Source organism: Melopsittacus undulatus, chromosome 6 (assembly GCF_012275295.1).
Source record: "Melopsittacus undulatus isolate bMelUnd1 chromosome 6, bMelUnd1.mat.Z, whole genome shotgun sequence".
Lineage (NCBI taxonomy): Eukaryota > Metazoa > Chordata > Aves > Psittaciformes > Psittaculidae > Melopsittacus > Melopsittacus undulatus.
In genome coordinates, this window is record NC_047532.1 from 57,469,698 (window position 1) to 57,492,504 (window position 22,807).

The 22,807-nt window shown below is 42.4% G+C and overlaps 1 protein-coding gene across 3 annotated transcripts in view; it reads right to left on the bottom strand.

Annotated features, from left to right (window-relative positions):
- Nucleotides 1-2,305: 2,305 nt before the first annotated feature.
- Nucleotides 2,306-22,807, bottom strand: part of PPP2R3A (protein phosphatase 2 regulatory subunit B''alpha) — a 57,359-nt gene continuing 36,857 nt past the window's right edge. For all 3 annotated transcript variants that reach the window (XM_031043672.1, XM_031043673.1, XM_031043671.2), the window contains 9 exons: nucleotides 22,558-22,632; nucleotides 17,350-17,436; nucleotides 14,481-14,637; nucleotides 12,623-12,671; nucleotides 11,946-12,035; nucleotides 10,653-10,828; nucleotides 10,036-10,154; nucleotides 7,022-7,128; nucleotides 2,306-2,701 (listed from right to left, as the gene is read on the bottom strand). In XM_031043672.1, the coding sequence (XP_030899532.1) occupies nucleotides 2,602-2,701; nucleotides 7,022-7,128; nucleotides 10,036-10,154; nucleotides 10,653-10,828; nucleotides 11,946-12,035; nucleotides 12,623-12,671; nucleotides 14,481-14,637; nucleotides 17,350-17,436; nucleotides 22,558-22,632 (960 nt within the window). In that variant the 3' untranslated portion in view covers nucleotides 2,306-2,601. The remainder of the gene's footprint in view (nucleotides 2,702-7,021; nucleotides 7,129-10,035; nucleotides 10,155-10,652; nucleotides 10,829-11,945; nucleotides 12,036-12,622; nucleotides 12,672-14,480; nucleotides 14,638-17,349; nucleotides 17,437-22,557; nucleotides 22,633-22,807) is intronic.

The window sequence follows — 22,807 nt, forward strand, 5'->3', positions numbered from 1 at the left end:
TGAGGAGGTGGACTAAAGACACACGGAGGTCCCTTCCAACCTGACTTAATCTATTAATCTGTACAACAGCATTGGGAGAGCTTCTTTCCTTTGAGGCATAAGGGCTATTCCAGGTTAAAAGAGACAATCACCAAGTTATTCTGGATTGAGGCTGTACATAATTTGCAAACTGGACATTCCAGTACTGCTGCTTACAGAGTTAAAAGCTAGTAATGCTGACATAACATGGAGGTTCAATTTCAGCCCAGAATAGGGTCAGGTTCTTCTTGTTCCTTTGAGGAATTTTGTCTTTGGAGAGGTGTAAAATTTTACCAAACTAAAAGGCCATTCTGGACCTCAACAGTGAAGAAAAGCAGAGAACTACTTCGGCTGGGTTCCTTCAGTTACAACGTGAATGGAACTTGTTAGAATTAGCAGTTGTGTGACTTTCATCCCATGTTCATTTCTGCAGTCATGACTTAGTTTCTTCTGCATTTGGGTCTTTGTAGAATCAGCCCCAGTAAAGCTTTTCCCCTCAAGCTTATAGTCATGATGGAGATGCGATTCCAGCACCCTGGTGTTGAACAGAGCTGCTCACATGCTTGCTGCATTCAAAGAGACTTATCCTAGTAGAAACTTATCCTAGTTTGGTTAGAGTGCTCCCTCCTGCTTACATCTTTTATTACGGAATGGAAGTTACCTTGCAGTGTCTTTCCTAATGACTTGGGCATCCAGAAGTTTCCCAAATATCAAATCCAGGATCCTGGGGGTGTGTTTATGCTTCTGGATAAAACAGCAGCTTCATTCAGGAAAAATAGATCTCCAAGCTCAGTACAGTTGAAATCTTCTTATTTTCTGGAATTTGATCCTGAGTCACCAACCTCCACCAGGCAGCAGTGTATCCCACCTGGGCACTGGCAGGCAGGTGTTGTGCTTCAAAGGCTCCTGGAAAAGTCAAAGCTGCATTGTAGTGATTAGCCCATTACTTATTTGGTTATTAATGCTCAGAGGTATCATCTAGGGATTAGTGTTCCATTGTGTTAGTGTGTTTATACTAAACACACCCAGCTAATAGTCTGTGTGTGTATACACAAGTTCTCTATTAACTGGATGGCTTCTGGCTTTAGTGCTTGAAGAACTCATCATAGCATTGGCAGTTGTCTCCTGGGTATTCTGGAGGCAATGTCCTGAGGAGGCATGGTCTGATAGTCTTACAGTGAGGCAAGAGGAAATACAGTGTATACACACCAACCAAGCATTACATATTTAGGCACAATTATGACAGTTAAAATATGACAGCTGAAACCTGTCCCAAGCTGGAGAAGGTAAGTACCAGACACTGCTTGTGTGTATATGATGGCTAAAATTGAGAACTGGTAAGAATATGTTATAATCACCTCTGTGCTGAATCACAGACAGCTGCTGGTCAGCAAGGAGAAACATCTCCAGCAGCAGAGTATGTGCTATTACAAGAGCCACCAGTTGTGATTCTATGAAGAAAGTAAGGTTAATTTTGCACTTAAAGCAATAATTCATTAGTTAGTTTTCTCTCTGAGACAGGGGTGGAAAGTATTACAGACCAATTCTTTCACTAGTTAAAGGATCCCTCTGATGACAGAAATATAGCACATGAGGGTTAGAATTTTTCTTCACTATCTCAGCTTAGGCTGTTGGAGAAGGCTACAGGTTAACAATACAGGAGAGGAGGAGAACACAGGGAATGGATGGAAATGGTGCACACAAGACATGGCAGTTTCAACACACCAGCTGAGCAGCATATGTCTTGTTTTGTAAATATGCTACAAGATACTTCTCCAGAGACAAAACACTAGCCTGAGGAAGATCCTCTTAGGCACAGGAGAATATGTAGAAATGTTATCTGTATCTCAGATTTTTAGACAAACATTACATCATGTAATGCTTTAACTGTCCACACATTCATACAAGTAAAATATGTCCAATATAGAATCATAGAATAGTTAGGATTAGAAAGGACCTCAAGAACATCTAGTTCCAACCCCCCTGCCATGGGCAGGGACACCTCACACTAAACCATATCACCCAAGGAATATCAACTCTAAGAGCTTGTGGTTTAAAGCACACCAGGGGACTTCCCTCTCCCCATGTACAGGCATGTTGCCTTGGTTTCCAGGACACTGAGAAAGAAAGAGAACTTCATTGTGACTTGGTTTTAGAAGGTTTCTAGACATACATTTAAACTAAGTGAATTTGGCAGCTCTTCTGTCACTCCTGGTATAAAGTCAAGGGGACAGAATGGCAGAGGACTGAAGTAGGAAACAACCACTGTAGATGTTACATGCAGTTATTACAGTTAATCATTTGATGCTGGCATTTATTGCACATCTGGGGACACAACAGGATTTATATATAAATGAAACAAGGTGCAATCACCATTTTTAATAAGCGTGCATGATAACACATTGTAAAAAGCCTTTTTATAGAAATTACCTTATTGCAATTACACAGGAAAAGGGTTTCTCAAGTTACAGTGTACAAAATAAAGCACATTGCTCCAATGATGGACTTAAGAAAAATCCCTAAGTATCTCGGGACAGAACACTATCCAGTTTGAAAGATACTGATTAAATGTCTTCCATTTCTCTATGCTGAGAGATCTGAGATAACGACTAGTTTGTCTGACTTGTCTCCAGTTTCAGGGGGAGATATGACTTCATCTGTGTCATAGTCTTCTTCAAATGATCTGCAAAGATAAAAAGGTATGTCTTTAAAAGCTGCGTTTTGCTGGAAGTGTTTTCAGGTAAGTTATTTCAGTGGTTACTAAACCAGCTGCCTAAAATGCAGTTGCATGCAAAATATATATATCCTCATCCAGGTTAACAAGACACTGAAAATGGTGTGATATTAATCAGTATTCTGACAGCTGATATGACTTTGTGCTCCCATCCATCCTCATTCCTAAATTCTGGAACAACTTTTCACTGCTGTTCAGCATTCTAAAACTTGAATCCAGTTTCAGTAACAACTGTCAGTAGCTCACAAGTAGCATTAGTAGTTCAGGGTAGAAATAAAGTCATCCAGCCACTCATCAAGGCCCTAGAGGAGACTTGGCTTGCTCAGACTTGCTCAGAAACACCTGGTTTCCAAAACATCTTCTGGCTTAGGGTATGTTTCAACATCCACAAATGAACAGTTGTGGCCGTTATGTTACTCTCTCATTCCAATTTTAATATCCAGGCCCTAGCGTTTATGGTCTGAGGAGGTTTGGCTGTGAATCCTTAGCTCCAGCCAGTTACTCTTTTTGGGCTGGCTGAGTTCTGTGCTCTGCAGCAGAGGATATTGCTTTAGGTCACTAATCCCATTCCTATTCCTGAGAAATGCCATTTTTAGAGTCCTCAGTCTCAGCACACTACAGGTCAGTTTCTCAGGGCTCCCAAGAAACTAAATTCTTCCTTTTGTTCTGAAAGCAGTGCTGCTTATGAAGGAAATGTTGCAGCAGATGTTCCAATGGCAAGCACAGGAATAACTCTAGTTTCTTAATGGTAATCTGTCCTGCACAAAGGTTAACTCCTCCGCTACCCCAACATGAATGATGCCAAGAAAGAACTGGTCCTATGCTGCTCTTCCCTTCAGTAACCCAAATGCAGGCAGAGGAAATCCTCAGGTGCCTATCAGTATGTATGTCCTGCTGTGGGGAGGATTCTGTGCTATGGTCTTGTGATCCCTATGTGAAATAGAAACAAACAGCAGAGATATTCCTGGACATCACTTGTTATCTCTTCTATAAAGGAAAGCACCTGCTTACTAATTCTGCCACCTTCTGGATTCTTGCATAAGTGGGAGAAAGAACAGCCTGGATCCTACACCAGTAAGTGTTCTGATCATGCATGTAAAGACTGTCAGTACACAATGTGCATGCTTTTTGCTTCCATGGTACCTGTGGGAGCTGGCATGGCTCTGCCTCCTCCACCCCTACCTGGGAAGGAACTGTGCATGTCTCTCTGTGCCTTGGTTTCCCTGGTTAAAGATGATGCACCTGAGGAAACCTGTATTTCCATTTGAACACTGTTCTTAAGGATGTTCCTGCTGTGTCCCCTTTTCCTTCAATCTCACCAACTTCTGTCAGCTTTCTTCCTTCTATATGTGAAATATGACCTCTGTCCTGTATTGTTTATCTTGCACATACACTAGCCCTTGGAGCTCCATTCTACTATTTTTTTCCAGTGCCTTTTGCTTCTAGACTAAACCTTCTCATGTCTGCTTTAAAAGGGGCCTCCCGTTGTCCTTTTCCATGTTAGTTGCCTTCCCACTTCGCTCTTTTGCTCCTTAAGTCTCAGCAATGCCTGCCTTTCCTGTCTTTGAAAATATCCCACCTTTATGGCCAAGAAGCATCCAAGGGACAGCTTTTCCACAAGTTTATCACTAAAAATAGTCACCTTCTCTCCTTCCAATCGAGTCTAAAAATGTCACAGTCCCATAAATACAAATATGGGCTCATGTAGATTAAACATCCATTCCTCAAGACTCAGACATGGCAACTCTAGCTTGTTCAGAGAAGGCAAAATATTCCAGGAAATTCTTTGTCCATCTTTTTAGCAAGCACACATTTTGCCACTGGGTGGTTCAGTAATGTGCTTCTCCCCCCTTTCGCTTATGCTGCCGGGTTCGTGAAAGCAACTGAGCCATCAGGGAGGCAAGAAAAATGGCCTGAGCTGCCTAAACCTTATTTAGGTTTATCTGCTTCTGTGTCTTTGTCCTGCCCCGGAGCAGAGTTGCTCTGTTGTGTGTCCTGGCTCCTTGTTGCTCAGGGGAAGGGGATTCTCTCCTACCAGCAGCTGATATAAGAGGGCCTCTGCCTCCTTATTTCTCTTCCTATGGAGAAAGATCTCTTTCCATGAAATCAACTGTGGTTTCCATGTATATCAGCCGGCTGAAACTGGTTTCTGGAACAGTGAACGAAATGGTGCCCACTTCTGTGAGGTAGGCTGCAGCCTGGACTGCAAAAAAGGACTTTCACAAAACAAATGCTTATATCTGCACAAAAAGCTTGAGTTGGTCAGCTTCAGCTATTGGTTCTGCCTTCAAACAATGTGTGTGTACATTCACCAGGGAACAGACTCTCTTCACTGAATCTCATGCACAGATGTATAAAGCAGAGCATGGCTAAGAAGTGTTCAAATGAGTTTAAGCTTCCAGTGGAACATGATACTTCATTATTGTCTTCAGCAAGACCACACCTTTCTCATCTTATTTTTGGTGACTGCAGCTCTCAACAGTGACAGCACCCTTGAAGTCACTGAGTATCCACTACATCTTGATGAGATTCCTCTTCCAGGACCAGTGCTCACACATGGGCAAGCCTGCAGACAGCCAGACAGACACTGACTGGGTTTCGAACTTTCCATCCATAGAAACTACCAACAGGGCTATGTCACAAATGTGGTACACACGAATTCATCTGTGATTGCTTGATGATGGCTATTTTTCAAATATGAAGGCAAATAATATGACAAATATCAGTTTTCTTATTTTGTCAGCTAACCTTCTGGTATCACAGAGCTTATAAATTGTCTTGGTTTTGTCCCCACTCCCTGCTTCTGTCATCCTCAAAAGACAGCAGAAATAATGTATATGCAAAACCTCAATGCCTGTTTCTGGCAAATTTGTCTGGGCATCCAGCTCTTTGTTTTTCCTTTTCCGTTCCTTTTTTCCTGTGTGGTCTGTTGCTACACTCCACAAATGAGATCTAATCCTGCTGCCATGACTACAGAGCTTTCCAGGGGCTCTTAAAAGCAAGCAGCAAGGTTGCTGACATGCTCTTTGCAGGAAGACACAGAACTGTTTCAGACAGACTTCAAATATCTGACAAGACCTGTCACTTTTCCCCTGGTTTTGGTGAGTTTAGGGATTCATGATCCTGCAAAGCTCTTATGGCAGATTCCCATTTCTTTCCTGTGCTGAGGACACAGGTGTTGCAAAGCAGCTGCAGGGAATACAGCAATTTTATCTTTCATCCATGTTACCTCATCTTCCATTGTGAAGGCCACAAAAAGGCTGCTCAAAGAAGATGAGGGAACAGCCCATAGCTGTTTGGATGCATATCATAGGGAGAAAGGGAAACACTGGTCTCAATAGCATTGCAAATCTCTGTGGCTAATTTGTAGGTGCTATTGTTAGTCCAAGCAGTTTTCAGTGGGGGAAATTTGACAAGTATGCAATCTTCTCAGTACTCTAATTACTCAGCAAATACTGTTCAAGAATGGATGAAATCCTGAATCATGCAAGATTAACATGGGGTAAGCATTCTTTGGATGTTTGTTATATTAACCTTGAGACTTTAGAGAAATATTCTCCAGAACATATTAACACAAATGCAACTCAAAAAAGACAATTGTACTGAGTCTCCATCAAAAGCCTGTGCAGGAAGCCCTTGTACACAGAGAGGTTACGGAGCAACTGCTCTGTCTAAATTTATTGACTCTAAAGACAGCTGGAGTATCTGTCCACAATTTTAAGAAGGCTGCAAAAAAGTCTGTAGTTACTGCAGAAACCATGAGTATTTTAAAGAAAACATCTCAACAAACATATTATATTAGTTAAAATGTTGAAACACAGCTAAGAGCACAGGCTGACAGGCATGGAGTTTGACAAAAATAGAAGTACTTGACTAAAGAAAATCTCTGCTTGATATAATTAATGTAACAGAGCTCTAGCTTCTAATCTATGGTAGTGTGACATGGTCAATGCATGGCCAAGACCAGCCAAAGTAATTTGATTGCTTTATTTGTGTGGTTGCCAAAAGAAAAAGGCTTTGTCCTTTTTCTCAGCTTCTTTATTACTGCAGTGTGTGCAGCTGATTCAAATGGCTGCCCACAAAGCAGCCCATTGTGACAACCTCACCAACACTGCGTTTTGGAGCCACTGTTTCAGGCTTCACATGCTCCAGTGTAGAGTTTAAATGAGAAGTCCACTAAACCTCTTTTAAAAATGGCATCCACAAACTACTAACCCTCAGCTGGAGCCAAGGAATTCATCTTAAGGGCAGAGCAATGCCTGCGCTTACCCTTCTTGCAACTGTTCGTTTCCAGACTCTTCAGCCACAAGAATCTCATACTCTTCAGCAGCATATCTGTCCCAGTCAGAGGGTTCAGGGCCATCATTTTCAATGTCCTAAAGAAATGAGACAGTCAAGCACACTACGTCCATACAGCTGTTTCACACGTTTAGACCTACTGCAATGCTAGGAACAGTAAGCAGCTATAGAAACAGCTAATCAAAAATTGCCTATAACTGAAAGATTCACAATTATCTTAAAGTTATCTTAACATCTGCCCATAAATGACTATGAAAAAAAGGTCTGCCTAGTCAATAAAACTGACCTGAGCTGCCAACAAACAGCCTACTTAATTTCAGAATTGCTGAACATGAAGAACCACACATTTTCTTTGCTCCAGCACATCAAGCCCTGCATCTGTGCAGTTTTTAATTGGTTAAAGAGCTTAGTGATTTAAAATCTTTAATTAAATGTCAATTTTAACTGATGTTTTGAGGAAATTTTCACAATTTGCTAAGTATTCTGGTTTTGGCTGGGATAGAGTTTGTTTTCATGGGAGCTAGCATGAGATTGTGTTTTGGATTTGTGATGAAAACAGTGCTGGTAATTCAGGAATGTTTTGATTACTGCTAATCAGTGCTGACACAGAACGCAGGCCTTTTCTGCTCCTCACACCACCCCAACAAGAAGGCGGGATAGGACACAGCCAGGACAGCTGACCTCAACTGACCCAAGGGATATTTCATACCATATGAGATTGTGCTCAGCATATAAAGCTGGGGGGAGAAGGAGGAAGGGGGAACATGTGGAGTGGTGGTGCTTGTCTTCCCAAGTAACTGTTAGGCATGATGGAGCTTTGCCTTCATGGAGATGGCTGAACACCTCCCTGACCACTGGAAATAGTGAATAAATTTCCTGTCTTGGTATGCTTTGCTTGCATGTGTGGCTTTTGGTTTATCTATTAACTTGTCTTTATCTCAGCTCATGAGTTTTCTCATTTTAACTCTTCTAATTCTCTTCCCCCATCACACTGGGGTGGAGTGAGTGAGCAGCTGTGGGGGGCTGAGCTCCCAGCTGGGGTTAAACCAGGACACTAAGTTTGTGAGAAGGTATCAGAGTTACATCATTATAAACATCTGGCTCTCTGCCATTTACTATAGGACAGGGAAAATAAGTTATCCCCCAGGGCCCACTTGACTGCTTTTATGATGACCCAGTTTAAGAAAGCAAGCAAACAAACAAACAAACAAAGAGGGTGGTTCTGGCCTGAGATATATTTAAGCCTTGAATCATGGAACAACCATCATGGATTACATGGGAACAGCTGGGAGGGAACCAGAGTTGATTTTGGCACCCCCTTCACTTTACTGTACTTTGACCAGATAAGAGGCTTCTGGGAGATAGGCTCTAAGCTATAGTCACAGCTGGTTTCAATGGATGTGCAACAGGAGCCAGAAATCAGGGACTTTACACCAACAGCTGACAAAACTCCAGTCTCTGAACATCCCACAGTGGTGAGCAACAACTTCAAAATACAACAGCCACAATTTCCTCCTGTATTTTATCTGCTTGGGAAGAGAGGATGATGAATAACTGCAGCCAGGCACAATCTGCAACATCCAAAGCTTCCATCTAGTCTGCCACATGTGTGACCCAATCATGAAGCTGGCATCTCATCTGCCTCAGCCCCTGTGTTGTAAAGAAGGCCTGTCTCTTCCGTTCTGCTTAGGCTATGGGAAAATTGCTAGTGCTGTGTTAAGGATCAGGCACCAGCCCAGATGTTTAATGACTTCACACGTAGCCTACAGCTGTGTACGGGAGATGGGAAGAGACAAAGGGGATCTCAAGTTCTGAAACTCACAGCTCCTTTCCAAACTGAGTGAACCAGTGTCCTGGGTTCAGCAGTAGCAGCCATTTTTCTTCTTCTTAGTAGCTGGTGCAGTGCTGTGTTTTTGACTCAACCTGGGAACAGCGCTGATAACACCAATGTTTTTAGTTGTTGCTAAGTCATGTTTAGTCTGACCAAGGACTTTCTGAGTCTCATGCTCTGCCAGGGAGGAGGGGAAGCCAGGAGGAAGCAGAGACAGGACACCTGACCCAAACTAGCCGAAGAGGTATTCCATACCACAGCATGTCATGCCCAGCATATAAACTGGGGGAGTTACCCAGAAAGGCGAGATCACCGCTTGGTCAGGCTGGGTACCATTGGCGGGTGGGGTGAGCATTCTCTTCTCTTGTTATTTCCCTTATCACTATCATTATTGGTGGCAGCAGCAGTGGTTTTGTGTTATACCTTAGTCACTGGACTGCTCTTATCTCAACCCCTGGGAATTACATTCTTTTGATTCTCCTCCCCATGCCTCCAGGAGCAGAGGGAGGAAGGGGGGGGGAGTGAGAGAGAGGCTGTGTGGCTGGGCTCAAACAACGACAACCAGGTTCCTTCCCAGTGCAGCTGAACCCACCCTGCTCTGAATTGAACCAATGCAACTCAGCAGACTCTGGTCATTCGCTCTAGAGTTACACACTGCACTGCCAGTGCTGGTGCAGTAAGATCAGTGATGGCAACCAAATCACAGAACTGTAGTAGCATAACTACATATATATATATATACACACATATATATATGTAGTATAAAACTATATATATAGTAGCATAACTTGTATTACTACTATACAAGTAATATATATATAAAGTATATATATACTACAGTATATATATATATATATTTATGTAGTAGTATAACTTGTGCTGGATGAGAAACAGGAGGTGTCTAGTACCAGCTTCTGCTTAAATCAGGATTTGCTATGAGGTCACATCAGCGGGTTCAAGGCTTTGTCCAGTTGAGTTGAAAACCTCAGAGTAAAAGCTGCACAGCCTCTCTGGGCAACCTGTTCCAGTGTCTGATAGACCACTCGTGGAAAAAGTATTCTTATATTAAATTGGATTTTCCCCTACATCTAGTAGCATTTCAGATATGGGGATTTTTTAGAAAGCTATATTTAGAAATAAAGATGATTTATACCTTTTGTACTGCAAAGGGATCCCTCTGTTCATTGTCCAGATACTTCTCTAAATTGAAGAAGGTGTTGTAGAATACATGAGCCATTCTGCACCTCTTCAAGTCTCGCAGGGTTACTCTTCCTACAAAAAAAAAAACCCACATTATTGCGCTATTGAGATTTTACTTAGAGACTGGACCCGTTCCTTGTCAGTCTCATAAAAGTTTTAATTATAACACCAATATGCTACAATATTACAACATTTCTTCCTGAGTCAGTAAAGGATTTTAACATTATTCAGTAAATGCATGTATTTATTAGGCTTATATTCATGAGAAATATGAAAAAATGTGAATGGGGATGGTCCAGTTTCATAATCTAAGCTGTCAGTACATCCCACAGCTGCAATATACAAGATTTGTAGCTCCAGTTCCAGCAAATTAATTCACAAGGTCTCTTGTTTCCGTATTTCAAACTTCCTGATGCATAACATGGGACAGTAGCCAGTGTTCAGACCTTGACCTTGTGCAGTAATTTCAGCCCTGTGATTCTAGCACTTATAGATGGATTTCACAGGACGTTACTTTCTCAATTCACCACAGATCAAAAAGGATGGAAACTCCCATTAAATAGGACTTACCTTCCCTCTCTGGCTTAACGAGATCAAGCATCTGACACAGCAAGTCATGAAATGGTAGTGGTTCTATGCCCATCACTTCCATCCGCTCACACTGCTCCTCATAAAAGTACTCCAGTTCATACATGGACAGCACTCCATCCCCATCCAGGTCCATGCACCGAAACCAGTACTCAATGCTAGGAAAAAGAGACAAGACTACTGAAAGCACAGCACTGCACCAGGAAATCTGTACAGCAGAGATTGTAGCAATCATAGAATCATAGAATAGTTAGGGTTGGAAAGGACCTTAAGATCATCTAGTTCCAACCCCCCTGCCATGGGCAGGGACACCTCACACTAAACCATATCACCCAAGGCTTCATCCAACCTGGCCTTGAGCAATGCACATTCCCATTTTCTTATCCTCTAATCCTCTTCTGCACAAATGATGGCATAAAACCAGCTATGAAAATACCCTTTGGAAGAATCAAGACACATGCCAACACTCAAGAGCATCTCCTGTTAACCTCCTAGGTGGCTTGTGAGCACAGTCATACTCATGACCTGTTTCACCTGGTAACTGTAGCAAGTGTCCACTGTGCTGCAGCTCAAGTGGCTCATGTGGGTTAGGGTGTCCCTGTCTGATTCAGCAGCAAAAGTTGGCCAAATACAACCAACTCTAAACCCAGAACACCGGTTGTCCCCAAGTGACCCTGGTGAACGATGAGGGAGGAACGTTATGTGCTTATTTTCTCTACTGCTTAATACAGAAGACAATGCTTTGAGGCAGATGCATGCTACATCCTCCCTTCACCTCTGGATAGTCCAACATTTACGAAGTTGTCTTCTCATTTTCACTCATAAGAATCCCTGTCACAATCACATGCAGATCTAGTTCAGCTCTGTACAAGTCTCCCAGTGGCTGTACAAACCACATACACAGGCAGGTTCTACAAAGTGACACAGCAAAGTCTTCCTACAAACCATTCTTACACATTTACTATGTACATGACGGGGACATGCCCATCCGCTGCAAACATATCATGGGTTTATCCTCAAAGCCAGTGCTTCATGGCATGGAGTGACCAAAGGGACTAAGACACTTTAACATTACAAGAAAACTCTGCTTCTACACAATTTCTCTGAGAGACAGACAAATTATTTGATCAAACATTGACAGTAAGTTGCTTTCTTACTAATAATCACTGGAACCCAAGCTGCCATCTCTTGTAGAAAGCAGTAGGTCACAGAAGTTTTATACACTCTTCTCTGCTCATATCAATGCTTTCACTAAGACACAGAAATCAGTCAGACCTTGTAGCACTCCTTTTGTCTTCCTCCGAAATCAGGAGCCACACAAAATCAGCGTAACTCATACGGCCTTCCTTTTGGACTTCATTGCCTCTGAAAGGTGCATGAAGAAAAATAATAAACAAAAAAACCCAAACCCAAACCACCAGGCTCCTAAATACTCAGGATGTTAAACACACTTTTCAAAGGCCCCAAATGACTGCTAAGAGAAAATGGGGCATGGTCATGCATTTAGCCTGTACTCCATGCCCTCTGCAGCACCCATCTTTGTGTGCTTCCCCACAGGCACAGCACTTGCTGCCCTGCTGTCATTGCAGAGCTGTGGCTCATCTACCACATCTCCTCTCACAACAAGTGCTGGGCTGTTTAGTTTTCAATGACTTTAAAGCAGGGCTCTCCAGCTATCCCTGTGCACTGCAGGGCACAAACACACAGTGCTTCCACATTCCCTCCAGCTATGCCCAGCTTATTTCAAAATGAGGTCTATAGGTGGTCATCCTATGGAAGTTATGTACTTATTTTCTTAAGACACTCAGAAGTCTCACTCCATTTTCAGGCAACTGCAGCACCATGTTGGAAACCATTCTGATCAGTGGGATTTCTGAGAGTATCCTGCATTTCTCATCAGCCAGACAGAAATTCCCTTTGCTTCCATCCCCAGCCAGGATGTTATTCCTCACCTCACCACAGCGCCGCTGAATATTCGCTCAATAATCCTGTTTGATAAAGCTGGAAACAAAACATGGAGAAAATGAAGCTACAGGTCACAGGAATACCTAGTCAGTTGTTTATGCTGAATCTATACAAAGCAATTCCCCACTACTAAAAGAATGCTCTACCTACACTGTCTAACCACTTCATGGTCTTTTTTTGTCAGCATTTTGTAAAAACCAAAGATAACTCCTGCAGTGTATCTGCCTTTGTACCCTCCCAAACACGGTATCTTCCCACGGATATGGGAACTGTGTTGTCTTGATTCTTGGACATGGGCAGTGTTGTTACTCCTACTTTGCTGCAGTAGGATTTGTCACATAAGCAAATCCTGCTGATAGAAGGAGACTATTTCACTGTGTATTGCAAAAGAAGTTCAGTTATCAAGCAAAAACCACACATTAAATCCTTAAAAAAACTTTGCAGAGCACAAGCTGCAGCATTTCTGCTGCAGGGAAGCACAATGGAAATCAAGCATAGTTTTAGGTGAATGGGAAGGCTTTGCCATTCAGGAAATGTGTGCTGTAGATTGTTACGCAAAGACATACTAGCCAAGCACCAAGTAGAAGTCTTGAGCACCAACCTTATCCTCCTAGACTGCTGACACCCCTTCTTTAGACCCCTACCTTAGCTCCTTCTACACATTCTCCATCAGTCTTCTAGTCCTGGAACATTTCTGACACACCAGCCAGGCAGACCCAACCTGTACTGCCCCTCATACCCCCCTGGTATAGTGCTGACAGGCTGCTGTAGCATTGAATTGATGGCTTCTTCCCTTCACCCTGCCTATAGCACCCCTTCTGTCTTCAGCTTCCCAGTGCAGAGTGCTCTCAAGCTTCCTGTGCAACAAATACTTCATCTCTACACTCCACCCTCCCAGCAGGGACCAAGTCTCCCGTATCACTTACCCTAAGTCAGGTCCATCCTCGCCCCATTCAGCCCTATTATCAATGCTCCTGACTCTTGTCACTGCCACACTCACCCCCAGAACCTCCATGGCCTTCCCATAAATATCTGCTCTCAGAACATGTGGGCCACCAAACCACTCTGACACATGCACACCCCTACAGCATTGTCATTCTCACGCCCCTTTACTTTTTCTTACTTCAGCCCACTATGATCTCGGCTTGTACAAAGTATCCCCATCCCAGAGCTCCAGCAATGACTTACAACTTGTCACACCCGCAGCTCCCTGTAGCCCTACATACTACAACAGATTACCACATACTTCACCTTTCCTGCCATTGCCAGTCACATGTGTCCAAACAACTAATTTTCCCAAATCTGATTGTCTGTCCTAGACCTACTTTCCCCAAAAATGCAGCTATTACAAAAAGAATCCAAGAAAGCTTTGTCTTCAGGATTAAAGATGCTGGTCAATAGCTCAAGCTCTTTATTATATCCTAAAGTCTTGACAGCTCCACTGGACTCTGGAATATTTCCCATGCGTAATGAGACTGCCCTTCAGCAGTCTCTGAAGTTCATACGGGTTTGTCCTTTTCCCTGCTTCCAAGTTCCAGCAAAATCCAGAATAAATAATAAGCAAGCTTCAAGACATGATATTAGCTTCTCCTTCTAGCAGTGGCTCACACCTGAACAGAAACTCCCTCTCTAGCTACTCACGAAGAAAATAACTCGTACTGCATGTCTCTGTCTAAGCCCCTACAACTGGCTCTGTAAATCAGCATTTGTGTAAGAAATGGAGGGCTCCATTTAAATTTTTTGAGGCATCAAATCAACCAAATTAAAGCTAGGCTTTACTCTTTAGTGGATACATTCTATTTTCATCCATCCCCTTTATCCCACCACAGCTTGCAGGAAACATACCTTGATCACTATACCTAGCCAGATCCTTCTGGCTGATGTAAAGATCATGGTCAGTGTCCAGCTCCCAGAATTTACAGTATATAACATAGAAGTGCTCATAGGAGAAATAATCTGTGATCTGATTTATGTCATCCTCTTCTTCCAAGAGAGCAAGAGTCTGAAAGAGTACAAATAAAGTGGGAAGTTAAACCTAGACAAAGAGGCAGTTCAGCAGCTGAAGTCCTCCAGCCTCTGGGGAAGTTGGGTGAACACAGCTCCAAGAGCTCATCCAAAAATACAGCCTTTTTCCCCTGTAGGAGATTTTGCTGCTGCATTCCTTAACAGGCATTTATAGGGCATCTGGCTTGGTTATCCTGGTTAGTGTGTGCGTGTGTGTATATATACATGCACCATATTTCTGCCACTCCTGTGGACTGTTTCTGCTAATTTTCAGCTAAAGTGAAAAGTGAGGCAGAGAAATAACACAACTGCTGTCTCAGATGGGATCCATTATTTGTGGAACATTTCTAACCTGCACCAAAGACTCTTAGAGCCATTTACAGTAGCACGTCCATAGTTCTATGCAAGAACTGAGATCCATCTTTACACATCGCACATCCTTGCCTGGCTCCCAAAGGGCAAAATCAAGTCTTGCTTCAGACTTGTGCCTGAAATGGGGAAGGAGGGATGGATCCCAAGCAGCTCAAACCAATCACACTGAATTTCCTGGGCTGCAGCTGACAGGAATTAGTCTGGTTTAATTGGGAAGCTTAGATAGATTTCCAGCCATGACATCTGTTAGCATGGCTTGTTAGAAAACATTTAGAGACAACTTCCTTGTTTCATTTCCACTTCACATCAATGTCTGCCCTTCCCTCTCGTGAGGGTATCACATGTTTACCAGTGCCAGCTCACTGCTTGCTCTTCTCCTAGTGCAGAGGATACCAGACTGCCTTTTCTGTCTAATAAATTATGGCTGCAGGAATGAGTAAAAGCTAACAGACTCCAGTGAGCTGTAAGTCTGTCCTCCCCTCACCGCCCCTCAGAAGGAAGGAGGTGAAACACAGCCCAAGAGCTGTATCCCAGGAAGTTGTGCCTCTAAGCAGGCAGGCTTAGTGGCCCTTCTATCCATAACCAGAAAAACAGATGCTGTGCTATACATAGGTACTGATGGTTCAACATCAGCTTTCAGTCATCTTGACATTCAAGGAACCCAACTGAGTCTCAACAAAACTTTCACATCCTGCCACCCACAAGGTTCAGTGAAGTTTCAGACATTACCACATGTATTGTTCTGACTTGTTGTTTCTCAAATCTAAGAACTTCTGATCAATCACTCACTAGTCTCTTCAGATTCCTCCCTGTTCTCTCCATTTCTCTGCAGATGATAAGCACTTGGGGAGGTTTTTCAATAACTCTTTTTTTCTTTCATAGCTCATGCCAAAATATGCCATATACAAATACAGCAAAGAACTGCCTGAGCAAAATTAAGTTCCTTCAGCTGAACTTCCCTGCAGCAGGAGATGAACAAGTAGATATGCAAGGAGAAAAATGGGAAGAGTGCATAAAGGGACAAAATGAGTGAATAAAGATGCCGGATAAGTTGGGAAGATTTGTTTGTAGCAGAGTCTAGGGAGGAACTAGCATCAGAGCGCTTGAACTGGCATGAGAATTCAAGAGAACATTGATGTCTTCGTTAGTTGATGTGATTAGTAGGGCAGATGATGTCTCAAAGGAGGAGTGTGAATTCATGCTTGAGGCTTTTGAGGAAGACAGCATGCTGTATCTGGGAGAACAGGATGCAATAGGGAAGCCTCACTGCTTTAGCTTAGTCCTTAACATTTCAGCCTAACAACTTTTAGGTTGGGCTGGACTTCAGCAGCCTCAGACAGTTTTAACCTGGTACTCTTGGGCAAAGTACACAGGGAACACATACCCAAATCCCAAAGCATCTGCCCAATGTAACGACACACCACAGGGACTGTAACAAGAACCAAGCTTCATTTATTAACTTTTCTGAAGGAGTCTACTGCAGAAGTGGGGATCTGCTCCTGAGATACATACCTAACCTACTGTCAAGTGGGTTGACTGCTGGCTGGAAGTCAGGAAATTGGCTGTCCTACCCACCACCTATTGTAGGCAATCCAGCAGCTATTCCTGGCTGCTCAATGAGCCACTTAAAAATAGTGCACTTCTGTGTCTTGCTTCTCTTCCTCTCTGGCTGGGTTGGGAGCCAAGAGCCAATCTGCCTGATGTAGGTTTATAGTGGGTGCACAGTCACCCCTGACCTTCCATCAAGTGTATTCTTGGCTACTCCACTCAGAGAATCCCAGACTGGTTTGGGTTTGAAGGGACCTTAAAGCTCATCCAGTTCCAATCCCCCTTCCACAGGCAGGGACACCTTCCACTAGACCAAGTTGCTCCAAGCCCTGTCCAGCCTGGCCTTGAATATAGCCAGGAATGGGGCAGCCACAGCTTCTCTGGGCAATGTATGCCAGCATCTCAGCACCCTCACAGGGAAAAACTTCTTCCCATTATCTAATCTAAATCTCCCCTCTGACACTTTAAAGCCACTCCCCCACATCCTGTCACTATATGCACTAGTCCCTCTCCAGATTTCTTCTAGGCTTCTTAAGGTATTGGAAGGCTGCAATAAGGTCTTCCCAGCACCTTCTCTTCAGGCTGAACAAGCCCAACTCTCTCAGTCTGTCTGGTCTTCTCTCACCTCAACTCAGACAGAATTCCTCCACCACCTTCAGCTACCTCCTGGCACTGAGCATTTGGCCTACCTCACTATACCCCAGGCACAGCTCCCTCACTATGCAGTATAAAGCTACAGGAACAAAAGTATGATGCATTCCATATCTTGTCCAGATAGAAACCAACATACTTGCAAGAAGTTGCTTTTCCTCAGCTCTGTTAGAGTGATCTTCCCAGACCAGGATCGGTTGACTGTGTAGAATATTCTCTGTATAACCTGTAACAAATGAACATTGCTCTTGAAGTCAAGTCCTGAAATATACCACTTTGGGAACATAAATGCAGAAACTTTATTTTGTTTATTCACTCATCTTAAGGGGAATTCTTTCTGAAAATCACTTTGTGATCTTTTTTGTAGCTACTACTACCCTTAATTCCCCATGCAGTCTGAAAGGAACATTTGTTTCTGAAACAGTATTATCCATTTTGACTTTGCAAGTATTTTCATTGATCTTAGTTCACACCTTTGAGCATGCAGATGCATTATTTATGTCAGGAAATATGTTTAAAGTGTTGACAAATTACTTTGAAAGAATTTTTCAGGCACTGTAGTTTGCACAGATCTCAACTGAGTGTTCTGCACAAGCAAAAAAAAATCAGGACTTTTGGAGAGGAAACAGGACATGTAAATGAAAGCCACAATTGATGTCTGACCTATTGTGTCTATAACAATGTCTCATCCTCTCTGTGGCTCCACTGAAAGTAAGCAACAGGGATTATCTCTCTGCATTTATCTTAGGAAGGTGTCAACCTCATTTGTCTCCTTCACTGATCTGCCTCTGGTGAAAGTAAAAAGCATGGGGGGAAATACACAGACTTCTGAGAACCCAAGAGAAACAGTTCATAGCCAGAGACAGTATACTCCCAAGCACCTAAAGAAAGTAAGCTGAACCCTGAATACCCTGCTCTTTGCTAGCTTGCCAAATATCACAGTGGGGAAAAAGTAATGTGTGATCAAGCAAGCACATGCAAGAATAAACTTAACAGAGGAATCAATGATTTACTCAACAAGAAAAATAAGAAATATAACTAACTTGACCATCAGCACTGAAAGATATGGAATAGAGTTCTTGTTGATGAAACCAAATACAAACAAGCCTTTGATGTCTCCAACATCAAGCTGACGTGCTATTATAGAATCCTGGTAAACCTTAATAATGCATGCTTTTCCAACACACAAGTTTACACAACAATATGGACATTATAGAGATTAAGCCAGTTAAATTAAATGGGATGGATTTGCTTCATAGCTACAACTAGCTTTGAGTAGGCAATCACCCTTTAAGGGTCATGCTTTTGGATCAGTCACACAAGTGCTGGTTCTTAGTCCAGAACGGATCTGAAACCAAGTATGAGATTGCTGCTAACAGTCTGCTTTGGGATACACAGATCAGTAAGCCAGTAAATTCTGATGAGCACAAATAATTTTTGAAAGCAACAAGAATGATTTGAGGACTTAAAATGTATCCTCAAGAGAGAGAACTAATACATTCAAATTAGATGAACATGATACCTATTGGTAACTATTCTGGTCCTTGAAAGCCTACATGTAGAGATGTGGGATAGCAAGAGGACTTTTGGTCTCACGAAATATATAACTAGAAGCTGAGATCAGCCTAATTCAGACAGGCAAGAGTGCCTTCCTTTTACACTGCCACTGATTAACCACTGGGACCACTCCTAAGGAAATGCTGCATAATATCACTCCAGACTTCAAACACGAATGTTTTTCTGGAGTTAGGTATCAACTCATTTAAAAACAAACAGGCAAACTTAACTATAGGAGTCACTGAGTAATGTTTTATGGCCTGTGTAATGCAAGAGGTCAGACCAAGTACTCACAATGTTCTTTTCTGGTCTTAAGCGCAATGAAAAAACTGTATGCTTGTTTCTTTTTGAATGCCTATGGCAGTCCCTGCCATTCTGGACTACATTGTTGTACTTTGTTTGGTCTTTACTTCCAGATTGCACAAGATCCCAGAGACTGAAATCGGTCTCACCTCATATTATCACACCTGACAATGCTGCAGCTGTTCCTCAAGATACATAATTTTCACATCATTTCAAGGACTCAAAAATAACAATCCCAAGAATCAGAAAAAGGACACCTAATCAGCATTTTTTTCCTCTGCCTTCAGGAAAGACAAAATAACCCCATTTATGACATCTAAGAAACAGTTCCCCTATCAGATCCTATTCATACAGATATTCCAGCTGCTCTGTCCTCACTTAGCATTCAGAGGTAAAATGGAATCTTCTTTCATCTTTTACCATAGCAAGTCACTCAGTGCATCCTTTGTTATTCAAATAATGGTCCAGTTTCAGTAGCTAGCACATGGTGTATATTTCAGTAGAAAAATGCCAATACCTCTCTTTTTCAGGTGGTGAAAACTAAGCTGTCAAAAAAAGCATTTCGAAAACATCCTAGAACACAGTTACACAGCCTGAGATGATATGCAGCATTCAAGCCTTACACCTTACTGAAAGCCAGAACTGGCTTATTTTTTCCCAGCATGAAATATTATTTATTCTAAACTCAGTACAACAGCATTTGGAAGGGGGAACCCCTTCTATTTAACCATTATCCTCATGTAATCCACCTCCAGGAACCAAACCATTGATAGGTCAGTTCTACACATTTCCCCAGTTTTCCCATTGAAGAACAAAAGCAATACAACTTCTGGAAAAAGCCATAAAACTTTATTAAACCCTCCCCTTACACATCTGCATTGGTAATACTGCATAAGCCAAAACATTTTTCAACAACCAATATGTTTTGCCAAGCTGTTTTTAGTTGATTCAGCTCTTCAACAACAACATGCAGTGCTAACTCAGAGCCTTGTCTAAACATTCTGCCAAAAGTCACATTTTAAAGATTTCCCAATAAATGCCACATGATATTCTGCACTGTCCTCACCAGCTTCAGGAGTCTGTCTCTGTTGAAACAAACACAAGTAGTTTAGTACACTGGCAATACGACAGCTCACAGATACTGATATAGGTAAATTACAGCTTATTTTATCCAAAAGGTGCCTCTAAAAGATGCAGAGGTAGGCAAAAAGAAGCATATATACACATCTTACCCATACTAGACTGCTAGCTGATGCTCCAGGTGATTTCAATCAAGCGATGCTGTATCCAGCAATGGACACACAAGTCAGAGTCTCCTTACAGCCCTTCTCTGTAACACAAAAATAAACTTAAACTCTTGCACTGGCAGCAAATATAACATTCTGTCAGTGTAAGTAGGTATAAGGTACTCTACCTTGAAGGAATCAAAAGGATCCAAGTAGTCTCAAAATCCAAGGACAAAGCTGTTTCCTTCATTACCTCCTGGTGGAAATACTGAGTTTTGTAATACTGAAGACACAAAAGTGCCAATCTGTCTGTGAAAGGAGATGTGAGAAATAGGAACTCCTGGTATCAGAGGAAAGCCACTGCTGCGGTGGGCCGAGTACTGCCACTCCACATGGCAACAACTTGACCCAATAGGCGGCCTGTCTCCCAGTATCTTGACTCTGCTCCAACTCAGTGATTTGCCTGAGGCCAAACACTGAGCTCAGAAGGAATCTGTCAGCACAGACACCCAGAACAGCATTGGCCTGCCAATGTGAGAAGTCTAAAGGGACTTCTCAGCTTTGTAAGATTTGCTGCTATATGCATTCAACTCCAACTCAACCACAAGTTTCCTGTTCCCATGGGAGCAAGCCTAGGAAGCCATCTCTGTCAGAGTATTGTGAGTGATGGTGCCTGAAGGCCCCAACTCTTCAGTGGAGAGACAAGCACAATCAAGAAGCACTAAGGAGCTTCACATCCTCATGAATGATCTGGTTCTGAGACTGCTTTGTGGTGGTTGCACAGGACCTTGGCCAGGCACAAGGGAAGTTGTGGAAAAGGAAAGGAAGGAAAAGGCGCTGCTGTTTTTAGTAGCAGCCTTCACTTCACATATCTTGAAGAGGAACCTCAGCTTTACACAGCTGGTCTCTCAGATTAGAACATGCACTGCATCCCAATGAGGTCCAAAAAGTGCAGCAAGGGTGATCAGGTAGGGCTTACTCTACAAAGATATTTGTTTCTTGCCTTTATTCCCTCATTTAAACGCTGAAATATACAAGAAACAGCATATTACTTGAGAAGAGGAAAGGCAGATGCACAGAAATGCCTTTGTCACCAGCAAACAGTTAGCAACAAGACACTGTATCATGACCCACTCACCAGCAAAGAACAACTGGTTGATATTGCAGTTTGAAACCAATGCTAGCATGACCTTAGATCTCTCAGCTCTCGTCTTTACTTTAAGCAACACGTATAAGGGTATGCATGCCAATTACCTTCCACTCTCCCATTCATGTGCCTCTAATCCCCTTGCCACTGTTATACCTATTCTGTCCAATTACTATGCTTAATGAATCTATTGCCTTGCTCCATAGGGACTACATATGTTGATAATATACAGAGGTTCACTGTCAGGTTCAAGTGCATCTGAAACATTTAGAATTGATTCTTATCACACATTTTCATAAAATATTAATGTGACAGATCGAGGTTAACCCAGAACAACAGTGTCTTTCCACCATCAGTGCTTTAAATGACAGTAACAAGCCTGTGTCTGCCAGTAATCTCTCAGCTGCCAGTACATGGTGCAGCTGGCCCCAATGCAGACCTCAAAGCAAATAGGAGAAGCCTGAAGATCTAGAGCCCTGCTGGGATAGATCTTCCATCAGGTCTATCATTTATACTTTTTACCAGGTTTATACTCAATATGAGACAGGCTAAAGGCTTAGAAAAAATACAACTTATTATGTAAAGTTACAGTCTAACTGCTGACTGCAAGGTTGGAACAAAACTACAGAACAAAACCGAACAACAAACAGTAGAAACCTCAAAGACTCAGACTTGATAGGCTTTCTGGTGAGAGCAAGAGGCAGAGGACTGGTCAGGAGACCACTAAATGCAATGGATACTTTGTACCATGGAACAATCACAGATTCTTCAGGTCTAAGTGACAGAAATCTTCAAGCATACAGCCTTCCACATCTCCACAGCCCAGCAGAATTAGGGTTAAGTTAGCAACTTTTAAAGACCAAATGAGGATATCTCATTTTCTTTCATGAGGATTAAAGGCCAAAGAAGTTGTTCTCATAGATTTGCTTTTATGTTTGCATAGATTCTGCCTTTAGAAGTAGCTCTTCACATAACTCATTGCCAATAATATTAAAAACACCTTTAAAAAAAAAAACAACAAAAAACAAAAACAACCCAAGGATTCACTGATGGAAACAGTGACAAATCACAAAGGGAGGGTTGGTATCATAGGAGATCAAAGGAGCCAGCCTACCGTCGTAATATACCGCGAATGGAACTCCGGAGCATCCTTCAGGAACGTCAGGCCAGGATGTGTTTCCACCACGTCCTGCAAGATAAGACCAAATAAAATGAAATAGGTTTTCTTCTCCTTTTAAGGTTTAGAAGTTACTGGGTTTATAAACCACTACTTGTGCTTACTTTTGAAACTGTATTTGCAACATTAACAGTAAGACCAAAATGACATCTTTTATCTATAACCTAGTATTATAAGTAGAATACAT